At 43.7% G+C, this 19,642-nt stretch overlaps 1 protein-coding gene across 3 annotated transcripts in view; it reads left to right on the top strand.

Annotated features, from left to right (window-relative positions):
• ARHGAP22 (Rho GTPase activating protein 22) overlaps positions 1-19,642 on the top strand; it is a 176,160-nt gene that overhangs the window by 376 nt on the left and 156,142 nt on the right. The window contains exons 1-3 of one of the 3 annotated variants that reach the window (XM_061161990.1): positions 182-264; positions 9,769-9,946; positions 10,327-10,492. In XM_061161990.1, coding sequence (XP_061017973.1) covers positions 10,441-10,492 — 52 coding nt within the window. In that variant the 5' untranslated portion in view covers positions 182-264; positions 9,769-9,946; positions 10,327-10,440. Of the gene's footprint in view, positions 1-181; positions 265-9,768; positions 9,947-10,326; positions 10,493-19,642 lie in introns of those variants that run through there. The other 2 variants (XM_061161989.1, XM_061161988.1) reach the window with 2 other exon arrangements.

Below are 19,642 nucleotides of genomic sequence, written 5' to 3'. Positions count from 1 at the left end.
TCAACGCACCATCCCCAGAGGCCCCGAGGAGCCGGGGAGCCTGGAGCCGACTGACGATGTTCGTCCTGGGCAGCTTCCTCCTGGTCCTGCCCGCCTCCCCTGCCCGCTGGTCACATGGGGTCTGGGGGCAGGGCCAAGGCCACGGAGGGCCGCCGGGGTGACGAGAGGGGGCAGGGAGCCGGCGCTTCCTCCAGGCAGTGTCTTAAAAAGAGGGAGCTCCGAACAGGTTCTGGGAAATGGAGGCGTCCAGCTCCCCCATAGCAGGTGAGCAGACCCTGGCCTGGCAACCCCCAGGCAGCTTTCCGGGAAACCTGGGCCGGCCCCTTGCCTTCTGGGCCCAGATGTCCTCCCGGTGATGGGTGTCGTGTGCCTCCTGCTCACACCCGCTGGCGGCAGGGAACCCTCTAGGAGATGAGTGAGGAACCACAGGGCGAACACATGGGGAGGCCAGTCTAGGACCATGAAGAATGGGACGGCAGGGGATGCAAGAGCAATCTGGGTTTGGACCCCACACCTTCACTGTGTTAAACTCTGCGACTCGGGGTGACTCACAGTCCCACTGAAACATTTACCTCTGAGTGCTGTCACCTTAAGGGGTTTGGTCTACAGCCACTGCCTTTTAAGTGCTAGCTGTCATTATTAGTAATGCCTGTGGGTGAGGTGATGCCCAGGGACAGGGCACAGTGGCCTGAATCCAGGAAGACCCGGTGCTCCCAGACCCACCCCTACAGTGAGCCCGTTGGCTCTGTGGCCGGTGCCAACCAGAGCTGCTCCTGGCTGAGACATCCCCCAGCTTGCTCTCCAGGACTGTTCTTCAGGGCACAGTGCCACAGCCAGGGGAGCTGTGCCCCTTCTGTGCTGAGCTTAACTGGGCTGTCGCCTGCCCTGGAACACAGCTGCCGAGAAAGGTAGGTGAGGGGCAGGCAAGGGCTGGGGTGGGTGGTTAGTGAGCAGTTCTCTTGCCCCTCTCCCCCAGCTGGAGAGCAGAACCCACCATACCAGACCTTCCACCCATGTTTTCCTCAAAGCAGATGCCCATGCCCCTGGGCCTTGTCATTCTGCTGCAGGCTGAGGTCAGTGAAGGTCATGCCTTCAACCAGAGCCCTCATGATGCAAATCATGCCCCCCACACTCATACACATATACATCCCCCCATGGTGCAAGTGGACAGTGAGGGGCAGGGTGGGACAGAGGCCCTGCTATAGTCTCCCAGGGAGGCCTCTGTTCTGAGATAGCAGAGCTGAGATTGGGGCATAGACTTGGCCAGGAGAAGGGCAGGGGGTGGGAAAGGTAAGAAGGGCCATCAACACATCCGGGAGGAAGAACTGAGGTTATTACACACACACACACTCACACACTCACACGGGGGTCAGTCTCATTACCTTACCCTTAGAGTTAGAGCACCCTGCAGGGGACATTGTATTTTTAGAGCCATTCTCCCCTCTTCTTGATCACAGTGCCCTGGCATCTCTTTTAGCATCTTCCTCTGTTCTGTACCAGCCCAGATGCATTGTGTGAGCCAACATCACCCAGCAGATGAGACCAGGTGATTTAGGCAATCAACGCACCACTTTCCACAACCATCAGGATTATTTCAGGGATGGATTGTTTGCCCAGTCAAGGTCATGAGGGAAGAGATGTTTGAAGAAATAGAGAGGGAGAGCTTCCCAGCACTTCTGAGAGACTCACTAGGGGACATGTTTTTTCTTCCTGCTACACATGAAGGAGGAAGTATTAGCTCCTGAAGTTGGTGCCCAGCAATTTTTTTTCTCATCAATAATCTTTTATTGGTTATGTGCTGAAATTATAACATTTGGAAGAAAAAGTAAAGTGAAAGTGTTAGTTGCTCAGCCATCTCTGACTCTTTGCAACCCCATGGACTGCAGCACACCAGGCTTCCCTGTCCATCACCAACTCCCGGAGCTTGCTAAAACTCATGTCCATCGAGTCGGTGATACCATCCAACCATCTCATCCTCTGTCATCCCCTTCTTCTCCCACCTTCAGCCTTTCCCAGTATCAGGGTCTTTTCCAATGAGTCAGTCCTTCGCATTGGGTAGCCAAAGTACTGGAGCTTCACCTTTAGCATCAAGTCCTTCCAATTCAGGACTGATTTCCTTTAGGATTGACTGGTTTGATCTCCTGCAGTCCAAGGGACTCTCAAGAATCTTCTCCAGAAGCACAGTTCAAATGCATCAATTCTTTGGCACTCAGCCTTCTTTATGGTCCAACTCTCACATTCATACATGGCTACTGGAAAAGCCATAGCTTTGACTAAATGGACCTTTGTCAGCAAAGTGATGTCTCTGCTTTTTAATACGCTGTCTAGATTTGTCATAGCTTTTCTTTCTTTTTTTTTTTTTTTTATTTTTTTTTTTTAGCTTTTCTTTCAATGAGCAAGCATCTTTTAATTTCATGGCTGCAATCACCATCTGCAGTGATTTTGGAGCCCAAAAAGTAAAGTCTGCCACTGTTTCCATTGTTTCCCCATCTATTTGCCATGAAGTTATGGGACCAGATGCCATGATCTTTGTTTTTGAATGTTGAGTTTCAAGCCAGCTTTCTTACTCTCCTCTTTCACTTTCATCAAGAGGCTCTTCAGTTCCTCTTTGCTTTTTGCCATAAGAATGGTATCATCTGCATATCTGAGATTATTGATATTTCTCCCGGCAATCTTGATTCCAGCTTGTGCTTCATCCAGCCTTGCATTTTGCATGATGTACTCTGCATATAAGTTAAATAAACAGGGTGACAATAAACAACCGTTACATAGTCCTTTCCCAAATTGGAACCAGTCTGTTGTTCCATCTTCGGTTCTAACTGTTGCTTCTTGAGCTGCATACAGATTTCTCAGGAGGCAGGTCAGGTGGTCTGGTATTCCCATCTCTCTAAGAATTTTCCAGTTTGTTGTGATCCACAGAATCAAAGGCTTTGGCATAGTCAATAAAGCAGAAGTAGATGTTAGGGCTATGCTTCATTTTGTGTTAGTTTTTGTGTATGATATTCATTCTGTTCCTTGTGTCTATTTTTTTCCAATGTCATTTATGAAAAAGACTATCCTTTTCCTGCTGATTTACCTTGACATCTTTTTAATTGAAGTATACTTGATTTACAATATTGTGTTCATTTCTGGTGTACAGCAAAGTGATCTAGTTTTATGTAATGAATATACATATATATTCTTTTTCAGATTCTTTTCCATTATAGGTTAATACAATATATCAAATATAGTCCCCTGTGCTATGCAGTAGGACCTTGTTGTTTATCTACTTTATATTTAGTAGTGTGTATCTCTTATTCCCAAATTTCTAATTTGTCCTTCCCCCCAACTTTTCCCTTTTGGTAATAACCATAAGTTTGTTTTCTATGTCTATTTTTATTTTGTATATAAATTCATTTGCTTCATTTTAGATTCCACATATAAGTGATATCATATGAAATTACATTTCTCTTTCTGCCTTACTTCATCTAATATGATAATCTCTAGGTCCATCCATGTTGTTGCAAATGATATTATGTTGTTCATTTTTACGGCTAAGTAATATTCCATCATATACATATATGTACAGAGATACACACATATATATGGTACAATCGTGCCCCCTATACTCATGATGCAGGTGGGTAGTGAGAGGCAGGGATCTGCCCAGGGCACTTGACACAGATGAGACAGAGGCCCACTGTCCTGTTTTCTTTATCCATTCATCTGTAGTTGGGTGTTTAGGTTATTTCCATGTCCTGGTTATTGTAGTTAGTGCTGCTATGAACGTTAGAGAGTATGTATCTTTTTCAGTTAGAGTTTTCTGCAGATATTTGTTGAGGAATGAAATTGCTGGACCATATGCTAACTCTAATTTTAGCTTTTTAAGGAATCTCTGCACTGTTCTCCATAGTGGCTGTACCAATTTACGTTCCCACAAACAATGTAGGAGGGTTCCCTTTTCTCCACACTCTCTCCAGCATTTATTAGTTATAGACTTTTTGATGATGGGCTTTCTGACCAGTGTGGGGTGGTATCTCATTGTAGTTCTGATTTGCATTTCTCTAACAGTTAGTGGTGTTGAGCACCTTTTCACGTGCCTGTTGGCCATCTGTATGTCTTCTTTGGAGAAATGTCTATTTAGATCTTCTGCCCATCTTTAAGATTTTGGGTTTTGTTTTCTTTAATACTGAGATATATGAGCTGTTTGTATGTTTTTGGAAATTGATCCTTTGTTGGTCTCATCATTTGCAAATATTTTCTCCTATTCTGTAGGTTGCCTTTTTATTTTATTTATGGTTTCCTTTGCTATACAAAAGCTTTTAAGTTTAATTAGGTCCAACTTGTTTATTTTTACTTTTATTTCCATTACTGTAGGAGACAGATCAAAATATATTGCTGCAATTTCTTTCAAAGAGTGTTCTATGTTTTCCTCTAGGAGTTTTATAGTGGTTGGTCTTACATGTAGGTCTTTAATCTATTTTGAGTTTATTTTTGTGTATGGTGTTAGAGATTGTTTTAATTTCATTCATTTACATGTAGCTGCTCCGTCTTACCAGCTCCTCTTACTGAAGAGACTGTCTTTTCTCCACTGTACATTCTTGCCTCCTTTGTGAAAGATTAATTTTCTGTAGGTGTGTGAGTTTATTTCTGGACTCTGTGTCCTGTTCCATTGATCCATATGTCTGTTTTTGTGCCAATACTGTGCTATTTTGATTACTGTAGCTTTGTAATATTCTCTGAAGTCTGGGAGGGTTATGCCTCCAGCTCAATTATTTTTCCTCAGAATTGCTTTGGTAATTCAGGGTCTTTTGTGGCTCAATATAAATTTTAGGATTATTTGTTCTAGTTCTGTGAAAAATGTCATGGGTAATTTCATAGGGATCTCTTTAAATCTGTAAAGTGCTTTGGGTAGTCTGGCCATTTAAGCTATATTAATTCTTCCAATTCAAGAGCATGGGCTATTTTTCCATTTCTCTGAATCATCTGCAATTCCCTTTATCAATGTTTTATAGTTTTCAACATGTAAGTCTTTCACCTCCTTGGTCAGGTTTATTCCTAAGTATTCTTTATGCAATTTTAAAAGGGATTTTTTTTTTCTTATTTTTTCTTTCTCTATTTTATTGTTAATGTAAAGAAATGCAAGGTAGTTCAGTGGTAAAAAATCTGCCAGCCAATGCAGGAGACATGGTTTCGATCCCTGGGTTGGGAAGATCCCCTGGAGAATGAAATGGCAACCCACTCCAGCATTCTTGCCTGGGAAATCGCATGGACAAAGGAGCCTGGCTGTCTACAGTCCATGGGGTCCCAAAAGAATCAGAAAACAACTTTTGACTAAACCACAACTGCTACTCTGTCTTTTGTTTGGAGCATTTAGTTCATTGACACTTAAGGTAATTATTGATAGGTATATGTTTATTGCCATTTTAAACCTTGCTTTCCAGTTGATTTTGTATTTTTCTTTGTTCCTTTCTTTTTGTTTTTGTTTTTCCTTTTGTGGTTTAATGGTTTTCTTTTGTGTTATGCTTGAGTTCTGTTCTTTTTAGTTTTGTGAATCTATTATGTTTTTTATTTATGGTTATTCTGGTTTTCAAGTATGTTAACACACTACTATATCTATTTGGCTTATGCTGGTAGTCATATAAGCTCAAACACATTCTTTAAAAAAAATTAATTTTCTTACTCTCTTTCCCCACATTTTATGATTTTAATGTCCTATTTTACATCTTCATGTTATCCTTTTGCTGTTCATTGTAGTTATAATCACTTTCATTAAAATTTTTAATTTTTTTATCTATGTACTGTACTTGCTTTTTAAGTGATCTCTATACAATCTTTTTTTATATTTGCTTTTCCCGATTTGATTTTTCTCTTTCCTGTAGATTTTTGCTTATTTTCTATTTAGAGAAAAACTTTTCAATATTTCTTTTATTAATACAATGGGTTTAATATTGCTGTATTCTTTTAGTTTTTACTTACCTGAGAAATTCTTTATTTCTTCTGTTCTAAATGATAATCGTGCTGGTTAGAGTATCCTGACAATATAGGTTGCAGGTTTTTCACTTTCAAGACTTTGAATACATCTTGCCACACCCCTCTGTCCTGCAGTAGAGAAATCAGCTGATAACTTCCTTGTTACTCTTTGTTTTTATTTTGCTGCCTTTAGAATCCTCCCTTTGTCTTAACTTTTGCTGTTTTCAGTCCCCTTTCTCTTTTTTCTCCTTCTGAAACCCCTTATTATGCATAGATTGGCACACTTTATATTATCCCATAAGTTTCATATATTGTGTTGTTTTTTTAAATTTGTCTTTCTATCTGCTATTCTGAATGGGTGATTTCCATTCTTCTGTCTTCCAGACCACTTATTCATTCTTCTGTGTTATTTAGTTTTCTAATTGTTGTCTTTAGCTTGGTTTTCATTTTAGCAGTTGTGTTTTCTAATTCTGATTGACTCCTCTTTATAGTTCCTTGTTTCTTGTTACAGTGATCAACATTTCCATCAATAGCTTTTCTTAATCCTTTCAGTATTTTTATTACCCTCTTTTGAACTCAGGGTCTGGTAGACTGGAAAGGTCTATTTCATTGTTTCTTTCAGGGGATTTTCTTGTTCTTTTATTGAGGTACTTCCTCCCCTTCTTTATTTTTCTTATATTTCTCTGACTCTGAACTTAGAAAAAATAGTTATCTACTATGGTCTTGAAGGGCTGTTTTTATATGGGAGGCTAATATTTTAAATATTTTAATATTAATAAATATTAATATCTTAATATTTGCCTGCATGAGTCTAATATTTTTGGTTCAAGGGCTGTTTTTGGTATGGATGCTTGCCATGTCTTTTCCTTAGGGTGTGCTGGTCATTGACCCCTTGGTAGGGGATATGATTGGTGTTTTGGTGAACAGAGTTTGCAGTGAGTGTTGAGTGGGGCCTCCTCTTTGCCCATTAGGGCAGAGTCTGCTCCCCAGTTGAATTAGAAGCCCCCAGATCTAGTTCTAAGCTGCAATGTGAGATAACTGGGACTGGAGTCCCGCTGGGGTGGAGCGAGTGAGTATTCCTCCACAGGAGCTGTCCACTGGGACACACGCTCTGTGATGTCACCCGTCACTCGTGCATGCTTACAGAGTGCACTGTTGTTGGCACTGCCCCGCTTCAGCCTTGCAAATACAGACCATCCACCCAGATGTCCCTCAGACGCTGTGCTGAGAAAGCCATTGGTGCCGATCCACCAGCACCCACCACAGTCATGCACCCAGACCCTCCATGGTAATGCTGGGAATCGGCCCAGTCCTCGGCCCTTTCTCTGAGTAAGTGTACCCTTGAAACCCCACCACTGCTGATAGGAGACCCGCCCCAGCCAGGGGTGTGCCAGTAATCCGCTTGGATGTCCCGAGGTGCTGCACTCACATATTTCTGCCTGAATCTCTCAGGCAGCCACAAGAAATCAACTCAGACTTCATCCCCACTTTCCAAGTTGTGCACCCATGGGGAACTGGCTCAGATTTCAGCCCGGCCTCCATATGTGAGCAATCTCCCTCCATTTATGTGCTCCCAGAGCCTCTGATAGTAGAGCTGTGCCCGCCCTGAGCATGCCAAGAACAAGGTTGGTATGGCAGGGCCGAGTGCCCCCTCCGTTCACATGTGCTGACAGTGGGGCTCCTACGTGGACCCAGGATCCATGCTGCATATACCTCTGCACCACACTCCAGGCCCTTCCCGCTGTCTGTGCAGCCAAATCAGGTCCTCTCCCCTGGTCTGTCACTGATGCCTGAGTTTCTGTATCCAGCCACTGCACACACTGGCAGGCGTGCATCTCGGGCTGGGGAGTGCAGTGAGGTAGCCAGGACCATTGTGCTGGTCTCTCTCTGCCCTACCCGCCACAGGCTGGCTGCTGCCCTCACCTCTGAACCTCTCAAGTCCCCCGTCTATCCTGGCTGATCTCCCAGCTGGTGAAGGGCATTCCCAGCATGAGGGAACCTTTCCTCTTCTACAGCTCCCTTCTAGGTACACAGGTCCCATCCCAATTCCTTTTTTTCCTTCTGTTCTACCTAGTTATATGGTAATCTTTTTGCAGCTTTGGTTTTATGAGGTATTCTGCCACTGTCCAGTGAGTATTCTGTGAAAACTGTTCTACATGTAGATGTATTTTTGATGTTTTTGTGGGAGGAGGCGTGCTTCAGGTCCTTCTATTCCACTTTGATCTCCACTTTAGCATTTTTTATTAAGGCAGCCTTGATGATGATGAAGCAGACACCTCAGGAAGCAAACAAGAGAATGGGGGCAGAGGGAGAGTCTGACTTGGTTGACATTGTCAAACTGCTGGATCTAGCCATACCTGAAGTCCGTATCATGAGAACTTTCTCAATAAAGAAGCCAAAATACTCCTCTTATCTTCTAAGCCAATTTTAATTGTCTTTTTTGTTTCCAGCAACTGAAAGAATCTTACCTAATCATCCTCTTTTGACCAAAGCTAAAAATGGATACTCAGAAGGCATATGGTTGCCAGATAAAATATAGGTCACAGAGTTAAATCAGAATTTAGATCAGTTACTAACAATGAATAGCAACAGTACCTTTATAGTAGATGTTATCTCCCTTGAAATGTTTGTAGCACATTTATACTATATAACAGGGCATTCCATATTGTTATTTGCTAAGTCTGGTAGCCCTGTTTCAGCCACACATCCATATTTATACTACTTAAAAAAAAAAAAAAAAAATGGGCCTGGACACAAACCCAGAGTTTTTAATTCTAAAGCCACTACTACACCAGGTCATGCAATGGGAGTCTTCCTCTCACTCCCCACGCCCTCCATCACCTTGCCGGCCTTGTGCGCTTAGAGGGTGTGAAGAGATGTCACTCTGTCCCCAAGGTTCTCTGAGGTCTGTCCCAGTTCCAACGTCCTCAGGCTTGACGTGCCTCTAGTTCCGTGGCTTTGCTCTGTCACTGCGTCTCTACTTTGGGCTCCATCTCTCTTCTCACTCTGCTGTTTACCCTGACTTCCCTTTGCAAGCCAAACCACTGTTCACGTGGTCCCACGGACATGCTGCCATCTCTGGTTGGGGCTTTGTTGTTCTCTTTCACGCTCACCCACCAGCTTCTGTGCCCAGCTTCCCCAGGTCAGTCCCCAGAACACGCTTGGCCCCTCTACGGAACTATCCCCACGCTCCCCCGAGGGCACCAGGAGCAGGAGCTGTGCCTGGTCACCAAGGCACGGAGCAGGGTGCCCTGGCCCCAGGGCAGCCCGCAGCCCCGGAGTGGAAGGGATACACCCACAGCGAGGGCTGGCTGTGTGGTTCTATCTGTAGCAGTGACTCGGGGACTTCCCCAGAAGTCCAGTGGGTAAGACTTTGCCTTTCAATGCAGGCGTTGTGGGTCCAATCCCTGAACAGTGAGCTAAGATCCTACATGCCTCAAGGCCAAAACACAAAACCAATATTGTAACAAGTTCAATAAAATAAATTTTTAAATGGCTCATATTTTAAAAATCTTTAAAAAGAAACAGTGATCGGTTCTATAATCACAAACATGAAGCAGATTCAACACAGCCGAGGCAGGGGAGCAAAGGAGACAAGAAAGGCGGTTGAGAGAATGTTCTGTTGGCTGTCCCTCCTGCCAGGAGTTGTTCTCAGTCTGTGTAAACTCCCTACATTTTTAAATAGGATGACATGCCCCCTGCCCTGGAGCTGCCTTTCCGTCGGTTGCCAAGACCACGATGTCAGTGACATTGAGGGCTAAATAAACGTCACTTGGCTGTTTTCTAATCGGGATTTTTCTTTTTCATTTTCCACAGCTATAAAATATGCGATAATGAGGCTAAATTGCCAGAAATAGAATGAGATGCCAGGCCGTTAGCAGCAGTGTACCAGGGTGAGGGTCTGCCGTGGGTGCTGCTGGGGCTCTGTTTCCCCATCTGGGTGTGGGGTCCGTGTCCTTCATCTCCCCACTAACAGGACTGCTGTGCATACCAGGTGAGGGTTTGGGAAATCACACTTCACATTTGCAGGTTACTGTTTGTAGCTGTTTTTGAGGCTCTCTGGAAAACACATCTCCTTTTAAATTGAGGCCAGCTGATTGAAAAGATCAGACATAGTATCTGGCATGTGTGAAGGGCTTTGCCATTTTATACCATCTTATTGACCCTCCATTCACTGTGAGGTGTGGTTCATCATTGTTCCCATTTTGCAGATTTGAGGAACTGATACCCAGTGGTCTGTGACTTGCCCAAGGCCATTCCACAATCCCTAGTACGCTTGCATTTAAAGAACTAATTCCTCATGGAGAAGCTTCTTGTTTGAAATCCAAGAAAGCACCAGATAAAGGGCATTCTAAATATATTTCTTTTCTATAGATGCTGATCTCCTATTACTGGAAAACAGGAATTAGCCTGTCTGCTTGAGGATGTGGTTGGTTCTTTATAAAAAGGATATACAAGAAAACTTGCACATAGACTGCCAGCTTCGTTATGCTGCCGACAGCTTCCAGCAAAAGAAGAACATTTGCAGCCAGATATTTCGGTAAGAAGTTGATTTTATTCTATGTAGAGTATGATTACCTTTGTTCTTAGCTTCTTGCTTGGGGGATGGGGTCACTTGATGCACCCAGAGGAGCTGTCTTGGTCTTATAAGCTGACAGCACATAGGGGTGTCTGTGGTCAGGGCTCAGGCACTGACTGATGGCCTAGCCCTGACCCCTGAACTCAGGAGCTGGTTCATGTCTGCCTGAAAAATAGAGCCTTCAACGTCATGTCAGGGGCCCTGGCTCCAGTGGCTCAGGGCTCTGATGACAGTCAGATTCTGTAAGAATCTCTGTGCCCACAGACCGCAGGTGCAAAAAGTCATCACAGGGAAGGCTGTGCATCCTGAGGCTGCCCTGTATCTTGCTTGAAAACAGTCAAGCCCAGCAGTTAATTCAGAAACGGCAAGGACTGTTCAGTAGTCTTCAAGAGGCTGCCCAGGAGATAACTTAGACAAAGTGGGACAACCACTGGGTGGTCATACATGCGGATGACTAGGGGGGAGAGTCGTACCTGGCTGACTGAGTGGCTGTGCAGTGACATCTCTTGTTCTCTGGACCTCAGCGCCTTCAGGTGATGACTGAAATCCCAGATGCTAGACAGAGAAACACAGTCAGTGGTACTCAACCTGGCTGTATGTTAGAATCATGCTGGAGTTTTTAAAAATTCCCAGGCATTTTTGAGGCAGGTGGTGGAGTGGTTGGGGCGGGGGGGTTGTTTGCACTCTGCAACATGGGAAATCTGAGTTCCCCAACCAGGGATTGAACTCATGTCCCCTGCAGTGGAAGTGCAGAACCTTGACCACTGGCCCACCAGGGAGGTCCCTCCCCGGGCATTTTTGAGTACTGGAGATCAGGCTTCATTGGTGTGCGGTGGGTTGTGGGCATCAGCAGTTGCCAAATGAACTGTGTGTAGCCAGGCCACCAGACAGAGCCCAGAGAGGCCCCAGATCACACGGCAGGCAGCCTTTGCTACGGTCTGCACAGGGGTCCACAGGGATGTGGAATCAAGTCCTGTGTTCACAAAGCCAGGTCCCGGGGATCCCACCCTGGGCTGGACACATGCTGCGGTCCTTGTCACATGTTTAACTCCTCTGGACCTTCCTTTTTACAGTAGGGGGTGGGGAGCAGCTGAGATTAGCCTTGACCTCTGTTCAGGCCTAATGCATTGGGTTGGGGGCGTAGGGGATGCTGTAAAATCTCCAGATATTTTTCTCTCAGATGGATTTATGGGATCATCTCTCTCACCCTGGTACATTCTAGAGGAGATTACTGGGGGACTTGAGCTTGCTTTTAACTGAAATTTTTGAAGACTGAGGCAAACAGAAACTTAACCACAAACTTACTTTTTTGAAAGGTTCCAGCTATCAGATTTCCATGGTGTGGCAGATGTCCCCTGCCTTCAGAGGATGCTCATTCTTTGAGAAAACAGCAAATGAGCTCTTGCCCAAGATACCTAAATTTAAAGAATTTAATTTTTTCTTGTGATGAACTTCATATAAAATTAACCATTTTAAAGTGAATAATTAATTCAGTGGCAATTTCAAGATGTCCCACAACTATCACCTCTCTCTAGTTCCAAAACATTTTCATCACTCCCCCAAAAAACCCATCTGCATGAAACAGCTGCTCCCCACCTTCCCCAGCCCTGGCAACCACTAGTCTGCTTTCTTTCTTTGTGGGATTACCTATTCTGGATATTTCTTATAAACAGAATCATACAGTGTGTTGTTCTTTCATGTCTGGCTGCTTTGACTTGGTGTAATGCTTTTGAGGTTTATCCACATTATAGCATGCATTGGAACTTTATTCCTTTAGATTGAATTAATTTTTAAAGTATTATCTGACCACAGCTTGGCAGCTTCGTATAAAAGGAGCAGCAATGCTATTCTTGGGAAGGCTTTGGAAAGGACAGAAGAGTCATCCAACACAGGGGACGTGTTCTCCACCCCACCTGTGGTCTTTCTGTCAGCCCTGTCTCTTCTCCCTCTCCCTGTTTCTCTCTGTCTGTCTGCCTGTCTTACTCTGACCCTCCTTTTTCTCTCTCTCACCTGGATACATTCTAGAGGAAATTGATGGGGAACTTGAGCTTGCTTTTAACTGAAATTTTCAGAAAATTGGGGCAAACAGAAGATTCTTCAGGGTTAAATTGAGCTGCTATACTTCACTTAATTGTTTTGCCCATAATTTTACCAAGTTGTGAACCTGCCGTGTAGCAGGAAGCCAGAGGCCAGCTTCTACACAAGTCTTGGCCTTTCACTTGGGGGCCCTGTGCTAAAACTCTCACCCAGGCCTGGGCACCAGCCTTAAATCTACCTCTTGTGACCTTTCCCCGTGCCACGGTCTTGCTTAGTCAGACCAGCTACAGTCTCTTCGCTTCCAACTTCCCAAATACCTGGTCACTGAGCTGCCTGGTTCTCTCTCCAGGACTGGTGACTTCTTTTAGCTGACCCTCCATGAATAGCCAATGGGCATCTGAATCATAGTGGGAAGCAAGATGATGGCCTCTGCTCATACCAGGCCAGAGAGTCCACAGAGACGGAGAAGGCAGGCCTGAATCTAGCCATTCCTACAGTTCCCCCACTTCCTCCACCCACAATCTGACCTTCAGAACCAAGGCCAGGGGGCAGCTTGGAATGGGCATCCTCTGTCACATCCCTTTCCCAGGCCTTTCCAACTCTGTGGCTTTGCTGACTTGTCCTTCCTCTGGAGCATACCATTACCCCGCCCTGCAGTGATACAGGGTTTGGAGGAGACCACGAGAACCCAGGTGGGAAGGCAAGACTGTGTCCTGGGAGGATGGGACACTCAGAGAGAGGGGAGCTGAAGTGGTAGGAAGGGGAGTGGTGGATGATGCAAGGGGAAAGGTAGGTTGATGTCAGTTTGAGGAACTTGGGCTCTTTCTCATGGGAGGTAGGGAGCTATTGAAAGTTGTAAACACAGGACTGATCGGAATTGTTTACAGGAAGAATGACATGGCAGCTGGGCATGATTTCAGTTCTCACCTGGGTTCTTATAAAGGTCCCCTCACTGGTCTTCCTGATTCTACCCATGGCCTGTCCATCTCTTCTCAATATTACAAATGGAATAAGGCATTTAAACCAAATCAGATTAGATCTGTCATTCACTCAGCACACCCCAGTGAATTTCCATGTCACGCTTCCACCTGGCCCAACGTTACTCATCACCTCCTCTCCTACACAGCCCATTTGCCTGGCACCAGCAACACCAGCCTCCTTGCTAATCCTCGGACATACCAGCTCTTTGTTGTGCTCTCACATCTCTCTGGAGCACCCTTCCCCCTCAGATATGTACATGACTCGCAAACTCACTTCTCAGATTTTTACCCAAATGTCACCTTCTCTTGAGGCTTTCACTGACTGCATGCCTGTGTCACAGTGGGATAGGTTACACCATAACTGGGTCACATGTCCTCTTCCCATCACAGTAATTCAAAGGCCCAGGCTAATGGAACAACCTTTATCTCAAGTGGTGCCGTTAGACAGACCAAATGGCAAAGGGAGATATTGAGCTCTAGAAGGGTCTTATATCAGCAATGAAATCCTCAGTCTGGAAGTCACACATGGCTCCCTCCACTCACAACTCCTTGCTCTTGCTAACCACAGGGGGTCCAGGAAGCATAGTCCAGCTGCATGTGTGGAAGGGAGGACTGGAAGTATTTGGCAAACCACACACCAATGGCTACACAAATTGAATCCTGCCCTGACGTTCCTATCCTACTTCTTCGCTTTACTCCTCTTCATAGCATCTGTTATTATCTCACATATTTCTGTGTTTTAACAGTTTGTGGACATGTAGGTTACATAGCATATAATTCATTCATTCTAAGTTCTAGAATAGTTCATTCTGAGTAGTTCATTCATTCATTCTAGTTTATAATTCATTCATTCTAAACTAACAATTAAATAGTTTTTGGTAAATTTATAGAGCTATACAACTGTCACCATAATCCAGTTTTTAGACATTTCTATGGCACAGAAAAATTCCCTCCTGACTATTTGCAGTTAATCCCACTCCCGCCCGCGCCCGCCCCCCCCCCCCCCGCCCCAGCCTGGGAAACCACTGATCTACATTATGTCTCTATAAACTTGCCTTTTCTGTACATTTTATGAAAATGGAATACTTTGTGGTCTTTGGCATTAGGCTTCTTTCATTTAGCATCAGGGTTCTGAGGTCCATTCACGTTCTTGTATGTATCAGTAGTTATTCCTTTTTAGCTGAAAATACTTCATTGTATGGATGTGCTTTTTTTTATCTGTTCACCAGTTGATTTATTATTTTAGGGCATATCCTGAAGGATGTTCCAAATGTATATGAAAATAATGTATATTCCACTGTCATTGTGAGGAGTGTCCTATATATATCAATTCAGTCAAATTGGTTAATAGTGTTGTCCAAGCCTTCTATATCATTGCTGATATTCCATCCAATTGTTCTGTCATTTACTGAGATGACAATAAATGACATTATGACATTCCCTATTGGTGTAGGGAATTCTCCAACTCTTATTATTTGATTGTCTGCTCTCATTTTTTTGCTTCTTGTATTTTGAGGCTGTTTTGTTAAGTCTGTGTATGTTATTAATTGTTATGGCTTCCTGATGTATTCAACTTTTATCATTATAAAATGGTCCTCTTTGTTGTAATGTTTCATTTCTTAAAGTCTATTTTATCTTATATTAATATTGCTGGCTCCAGCTGTCTCATGGTTCCTGTTGCATAGCATATCTTTTCCCATCCTTTTCCTTTCAACCAGTTTATATCACTGAATCTACAGTGTATCTCTTATAGAGAGCATATAATTGGATCTTGCTATTTCATGAGGACAACCTTTGCCCTTTGAATGGGGGTGTTTAGACCACTCACATTTAATATAATTACTGATATACTTGAGTTTACATTTTCCATTTTGTGATTTGTTTTCAATATATCTCCTCTATTTTTGTTCCTCTGCTCCTCATTTATAATCTTCTTGGTATTCTATATTTTCTAGTATACTACTTTAACTTTTATCGATTTTTTTTGCTATATTTTTGTGCCATTTTCTTAGTGTTTGCTCTAAGGATTGCAATATGCATTTTATCTTAATCTATTTCAGATTAATATTTAATTCCAGTAAAATATAAAAACTTTGCTCCAAGGTAGTTCCATTTCCTCTCTCCTCCTTTGTTCTATCTTTGTCACGTACGTATTACATCTATGTATTATAAGCCCCAAAGACACTATTATAATTATTGCCTTATACACACTTAAGTCTTTAAAAGATGCTAAGAAAAGAAATGAGAAAAATATACTTATAGAGTCTTTCATATTAATCCACATATTTATGATTTCCTGTGTGCTTCATCTCTTCCGTTGGATTCTGGTTACCACCTGGTGTTACTTCCTTTCAGGCTGAAGAACTTCCTTTAGTGTTTCTTATAAGGCAGGTCTGCCAGCATGGAATTCTGTTAGTCATTGTTTATCTGGGAATGTCTTAGTTTTGCCTTCATTTTTGTAGGATAGCTATTGGGACATAAACTTCTTGGTTAGCGGTTTTTATTTTTCAGCCCTTAGAATATGACCTTCTACTTCTAGCCTCGTTGTTTCTGATGAGAAGTCAGTTAATCATTTTGATGTCCCCCTCCCTGTCATGAGTCATTTTTCTCTTGCTGCTTTCAAGGTTTTTCTTTATCATTTCAGCAGTTGAATTCTAAAGTATTGAACTATATATCTCTTTGTATTTAAAACTGCTTGGGATTTTTAAAGTTGGTTACATGTGAAGACTGATACTTTTTCATCAAATTTGGCAAGTTTTCAGTCACTATTCTTTTTAAATGATTTTTCTACTTCTCTCTTTTGTCTCCCTCTAGAACTTGCATTACACAGACATTGGCATGTTTGCTGGTACTTGACAGATTTCTAAATGTCTGTTCTTTTTCCTGTTCTTTGTTTCTCTGTATTCTTCAGATAGGGTAATCTCTGTAGCTCTATCCTAATGTTCTTGTATTCTTCTTTCTGCCATCTCAAATCTGTTGAACCCGTTTAGTGAATTTTTCATTTCGGTTATTGGACTTTCAACTCAAGAATTTTCATTTTTTTTTTCCTATCTCATTGAGATTCTCAATATGTTAATTCATTGTTATTGTGCATCCTTTTAGTTCTTTAAACATGTTCCCTTTAGTTCTTTAGATGTATTTACATAGATTTTTTTTGAAGTATTCATATTCTAAATACAAAAATCTGGGAATATTCGGAGAGTTTCTGTTGGCTTTTTTCCTAAGTATGGGTCACACATCCCTTTTCCTTTGTACATCTCATAACTTTTTAATTAAAAACTGGGCATTTGGTAACGTATTGTAGGAACTCAGAAGTATAATTTATTCACCTAAACATTGTTGTTGTTGAATTGTTTGGTAACTTGCCTGGGATAAGTCTGTTAAATCTGTCTCCCCCCACAATATGTAGTCACTAATATCTCTGGTTTTGTTTGTTTTTTATTCTTCCTTTTATTTTTAAACTTGGCTTCCTAGAGGGGTTACCTGTTTCTGTGTAATTCAGTAGTCAACCAATGATTAGACAGATACTGTATTCAAACACTAAGCCAGTAGAGCTTCCATCCTCTGCTAATAGATATGCAGGAGGTAGGGAAATGCTATCAAAGTTCAGATTGTTTTCAAGTTTTTCAGGTTTGCCCTGGCTTTCACTGTCTGCTGAACTCTTCACATGACTTCTGCACATGCCCACAGTCTTAGGGTTGGCAGGAGTATATGGGTGTCCTCAGCCCCCTCTGATCTCAGCTGTACACACATGCAGACTAATGGCCGCATCAATGATTGCAAACTCAAACACAGTCTTAGTTCTCCCTGTACACTTTGTTGCCAAGATCGTCTATTCCACCGACAATGACTCTGGGTGTGGGCGTCACCCACTGCTCAAAATTGAATGAGCTGCTTTTGACTTCATCAGCAGAGTTGCTGGTCTCCATGATGTATCCCACCCTGGCAGAAACTCTGTTGAGGACTGAGCTGGGGAAAGTGGGATAAAAGCACCCCTTGGCAAGAACTCCACAGACTCTCACTGTTCTTAGCTAAAGTAGAGCAGTCTTCCAAGCATAAGTGATTTTCATACTGCTGCGTTCCTTTGATCAGTTTCAGAGTATGGAAATGGTTCTTTTGTCAGTTTTGTCCAGACTTACAGTTGCATTTGGAGAAGAGGTTTTGCTGACCTCATCATTCAGACGTAGTTGGAAGCCCTGCCTCCTGCTTACTTATTTCACCTCTGATCTGCCTCCCCTCTCCCATCAAGATACAGGCTCTACTCTACAGGCTTTATTGCCATTACCCCTTTGGTTACTATTCAAGCACACTTAGAGTAAGGAGGGAAAGTAAGGTTAACATTGGAGCTGTTTTCACAGTGCCTAGAATGATGTCTGACACACAGTATATGCTTAATAACTGTTGAATGAATGAATAGCAGGGAGAGAAGATGAATGGAGGTCAGGTGGCCTGCTTGAGGATCCAAGTCAGTAACAATATGAAAGGGACAGTGGGCTCAAGAGATGATGGAGAAAAAAGATGGACAAGAAAAGTACTAGATAGGGATGGCATTGTAGATGTCTATGCAGCTGGTTTTGGTGTTGTAAAAATACTTCTGCAGAATTCCAGCCCTTTATCACAGAGCTAAACACATACGTGGCCCAGGAGTCAGAGAAACTTAGAGGTTCCGTAGGAAGGTGGGACGATGGCAGGTCCAGCTGCTGCTTCCTCCCAATGAGGTGAGGCAGCTTATCAGCAACAATGCCCATGGGCTACAGAATGGCTGATGCTTCGTTTTCAGTCTCTCAGATCCCCCAGGAATCTCCCTGAGGCCCAGCCTATGGGAAACATACAAGAAAGGGGACCCTGGAACATGTCTCTTAATCTTGCCAGGGACTTGCCAGTCTTGCCAGAAAGCCGTCATGGGTTCTTATTCTCTGGTTTTGAATGTGGGAAGCCAAAGAAAGATGTGAAGCCATGCTAAGATTCTAGCAGGATGACTCTGGGAAGGGAAGCTGATGAGCAGGGGAGAAGAGGCTAAGACAGGGAGACATTTCAGCAGTTCTGGGAAGGGCTGATGAGATGCTGGGCCGATAGAGTGATGGAGGTGACAAAACAGCCTAAGAATATGAACTGCGCAGAGCTGGGTATCTGGCTCCTGTGGAAGCTTCCTGAGGAAGGAGAAAAGTCAAGGCCTAACCTTCTGCTTGAGCATCTGCACGGGAGGAGGTGCCATTGTTGGGAGGGGGACAGAAGAAGGGACAGGTATGGGGAGCGCTGCTTGGTGCCATTCCTAACTGACCCTTCTAGCATTCTCTGTCCCCTCACTGTCCCCTTTCATCATGCATGCCTGCATCCATCCATCATGTGTGCCCTGTGGGCTGCTCTGGACAATACCTCTGAATGAAGAGAGACACCTACTCCCCAGCTTCATACAAGCAATGACCCATGGTACCTGCCCCCTGCACCCAATACCATGCACACTGCACTGGGGCCTGTCTCTATCCACAGGCAACTTGACAGCATTCAACCAAAGGTCTGGTTGGCTTCTGAGGTGATCAGCTTCCTGGAGACTGATCTGGTAGGGATGGTGGCACTGTGTACATAGAGGGCAGCTTCTCTGACTGTCCCCCCACCCACTCTGGCCCTTCATGCCGGAGGAACTCTCAGAATTAAGCTAAAACTCCAGTCAACCTGATGCTGTGTCCAAATCTGTCTTCCCCAAAAGCCGAGCCCAAGGGCTTGGGTGCAGGTGGTTTATTTGGAAGATGATGCCAGGAAGCAGGAATGAGGGGATAGGGGTGAGACATGGAGTAAGGGAGGGCCTGTCTGAAGGACATTATCAAGGTCGTGCTGTCAGCAACAGACCAACTTTTGCAGGAACTTAAGAAGAGTGTGTAATGCCTCTCACTCCCGGTGAGAAGGAAGGGCAGTTTTGATTACTGGGCTCAAGCTCCATAACAAAGGTGGCAGGCTGGGTAGCTAAAACAACAGCAATTGATTTTCTCATAATTCTGGAGGATTAAAGTCTAAGATCAAGGCATCAGCAGGTTTGGTTTCTTCTGAGGCCTCTCTCCTTGGCTTGTTAGATGGCCATCTCCTCCCTGTGTTTTCA

The sequence above is a fragment of the Dama dama genome, chromosome 15, assembly GCF_033118175.1.
Source record: "Dama dama isolate Ldn47 chromosome 15, ASM3311817v1, whole genome shotgun sequence".
In the NCBI taxonomy this organism is placed as follows: Eukaryota; Metazoa; Chordata; class Mammalia; order Artiodactyla; family Cervidae; genus Dama; species Dama dama.
This window is presented reverse-complemented; position numbering and strand designations above follow the sequence as displayed.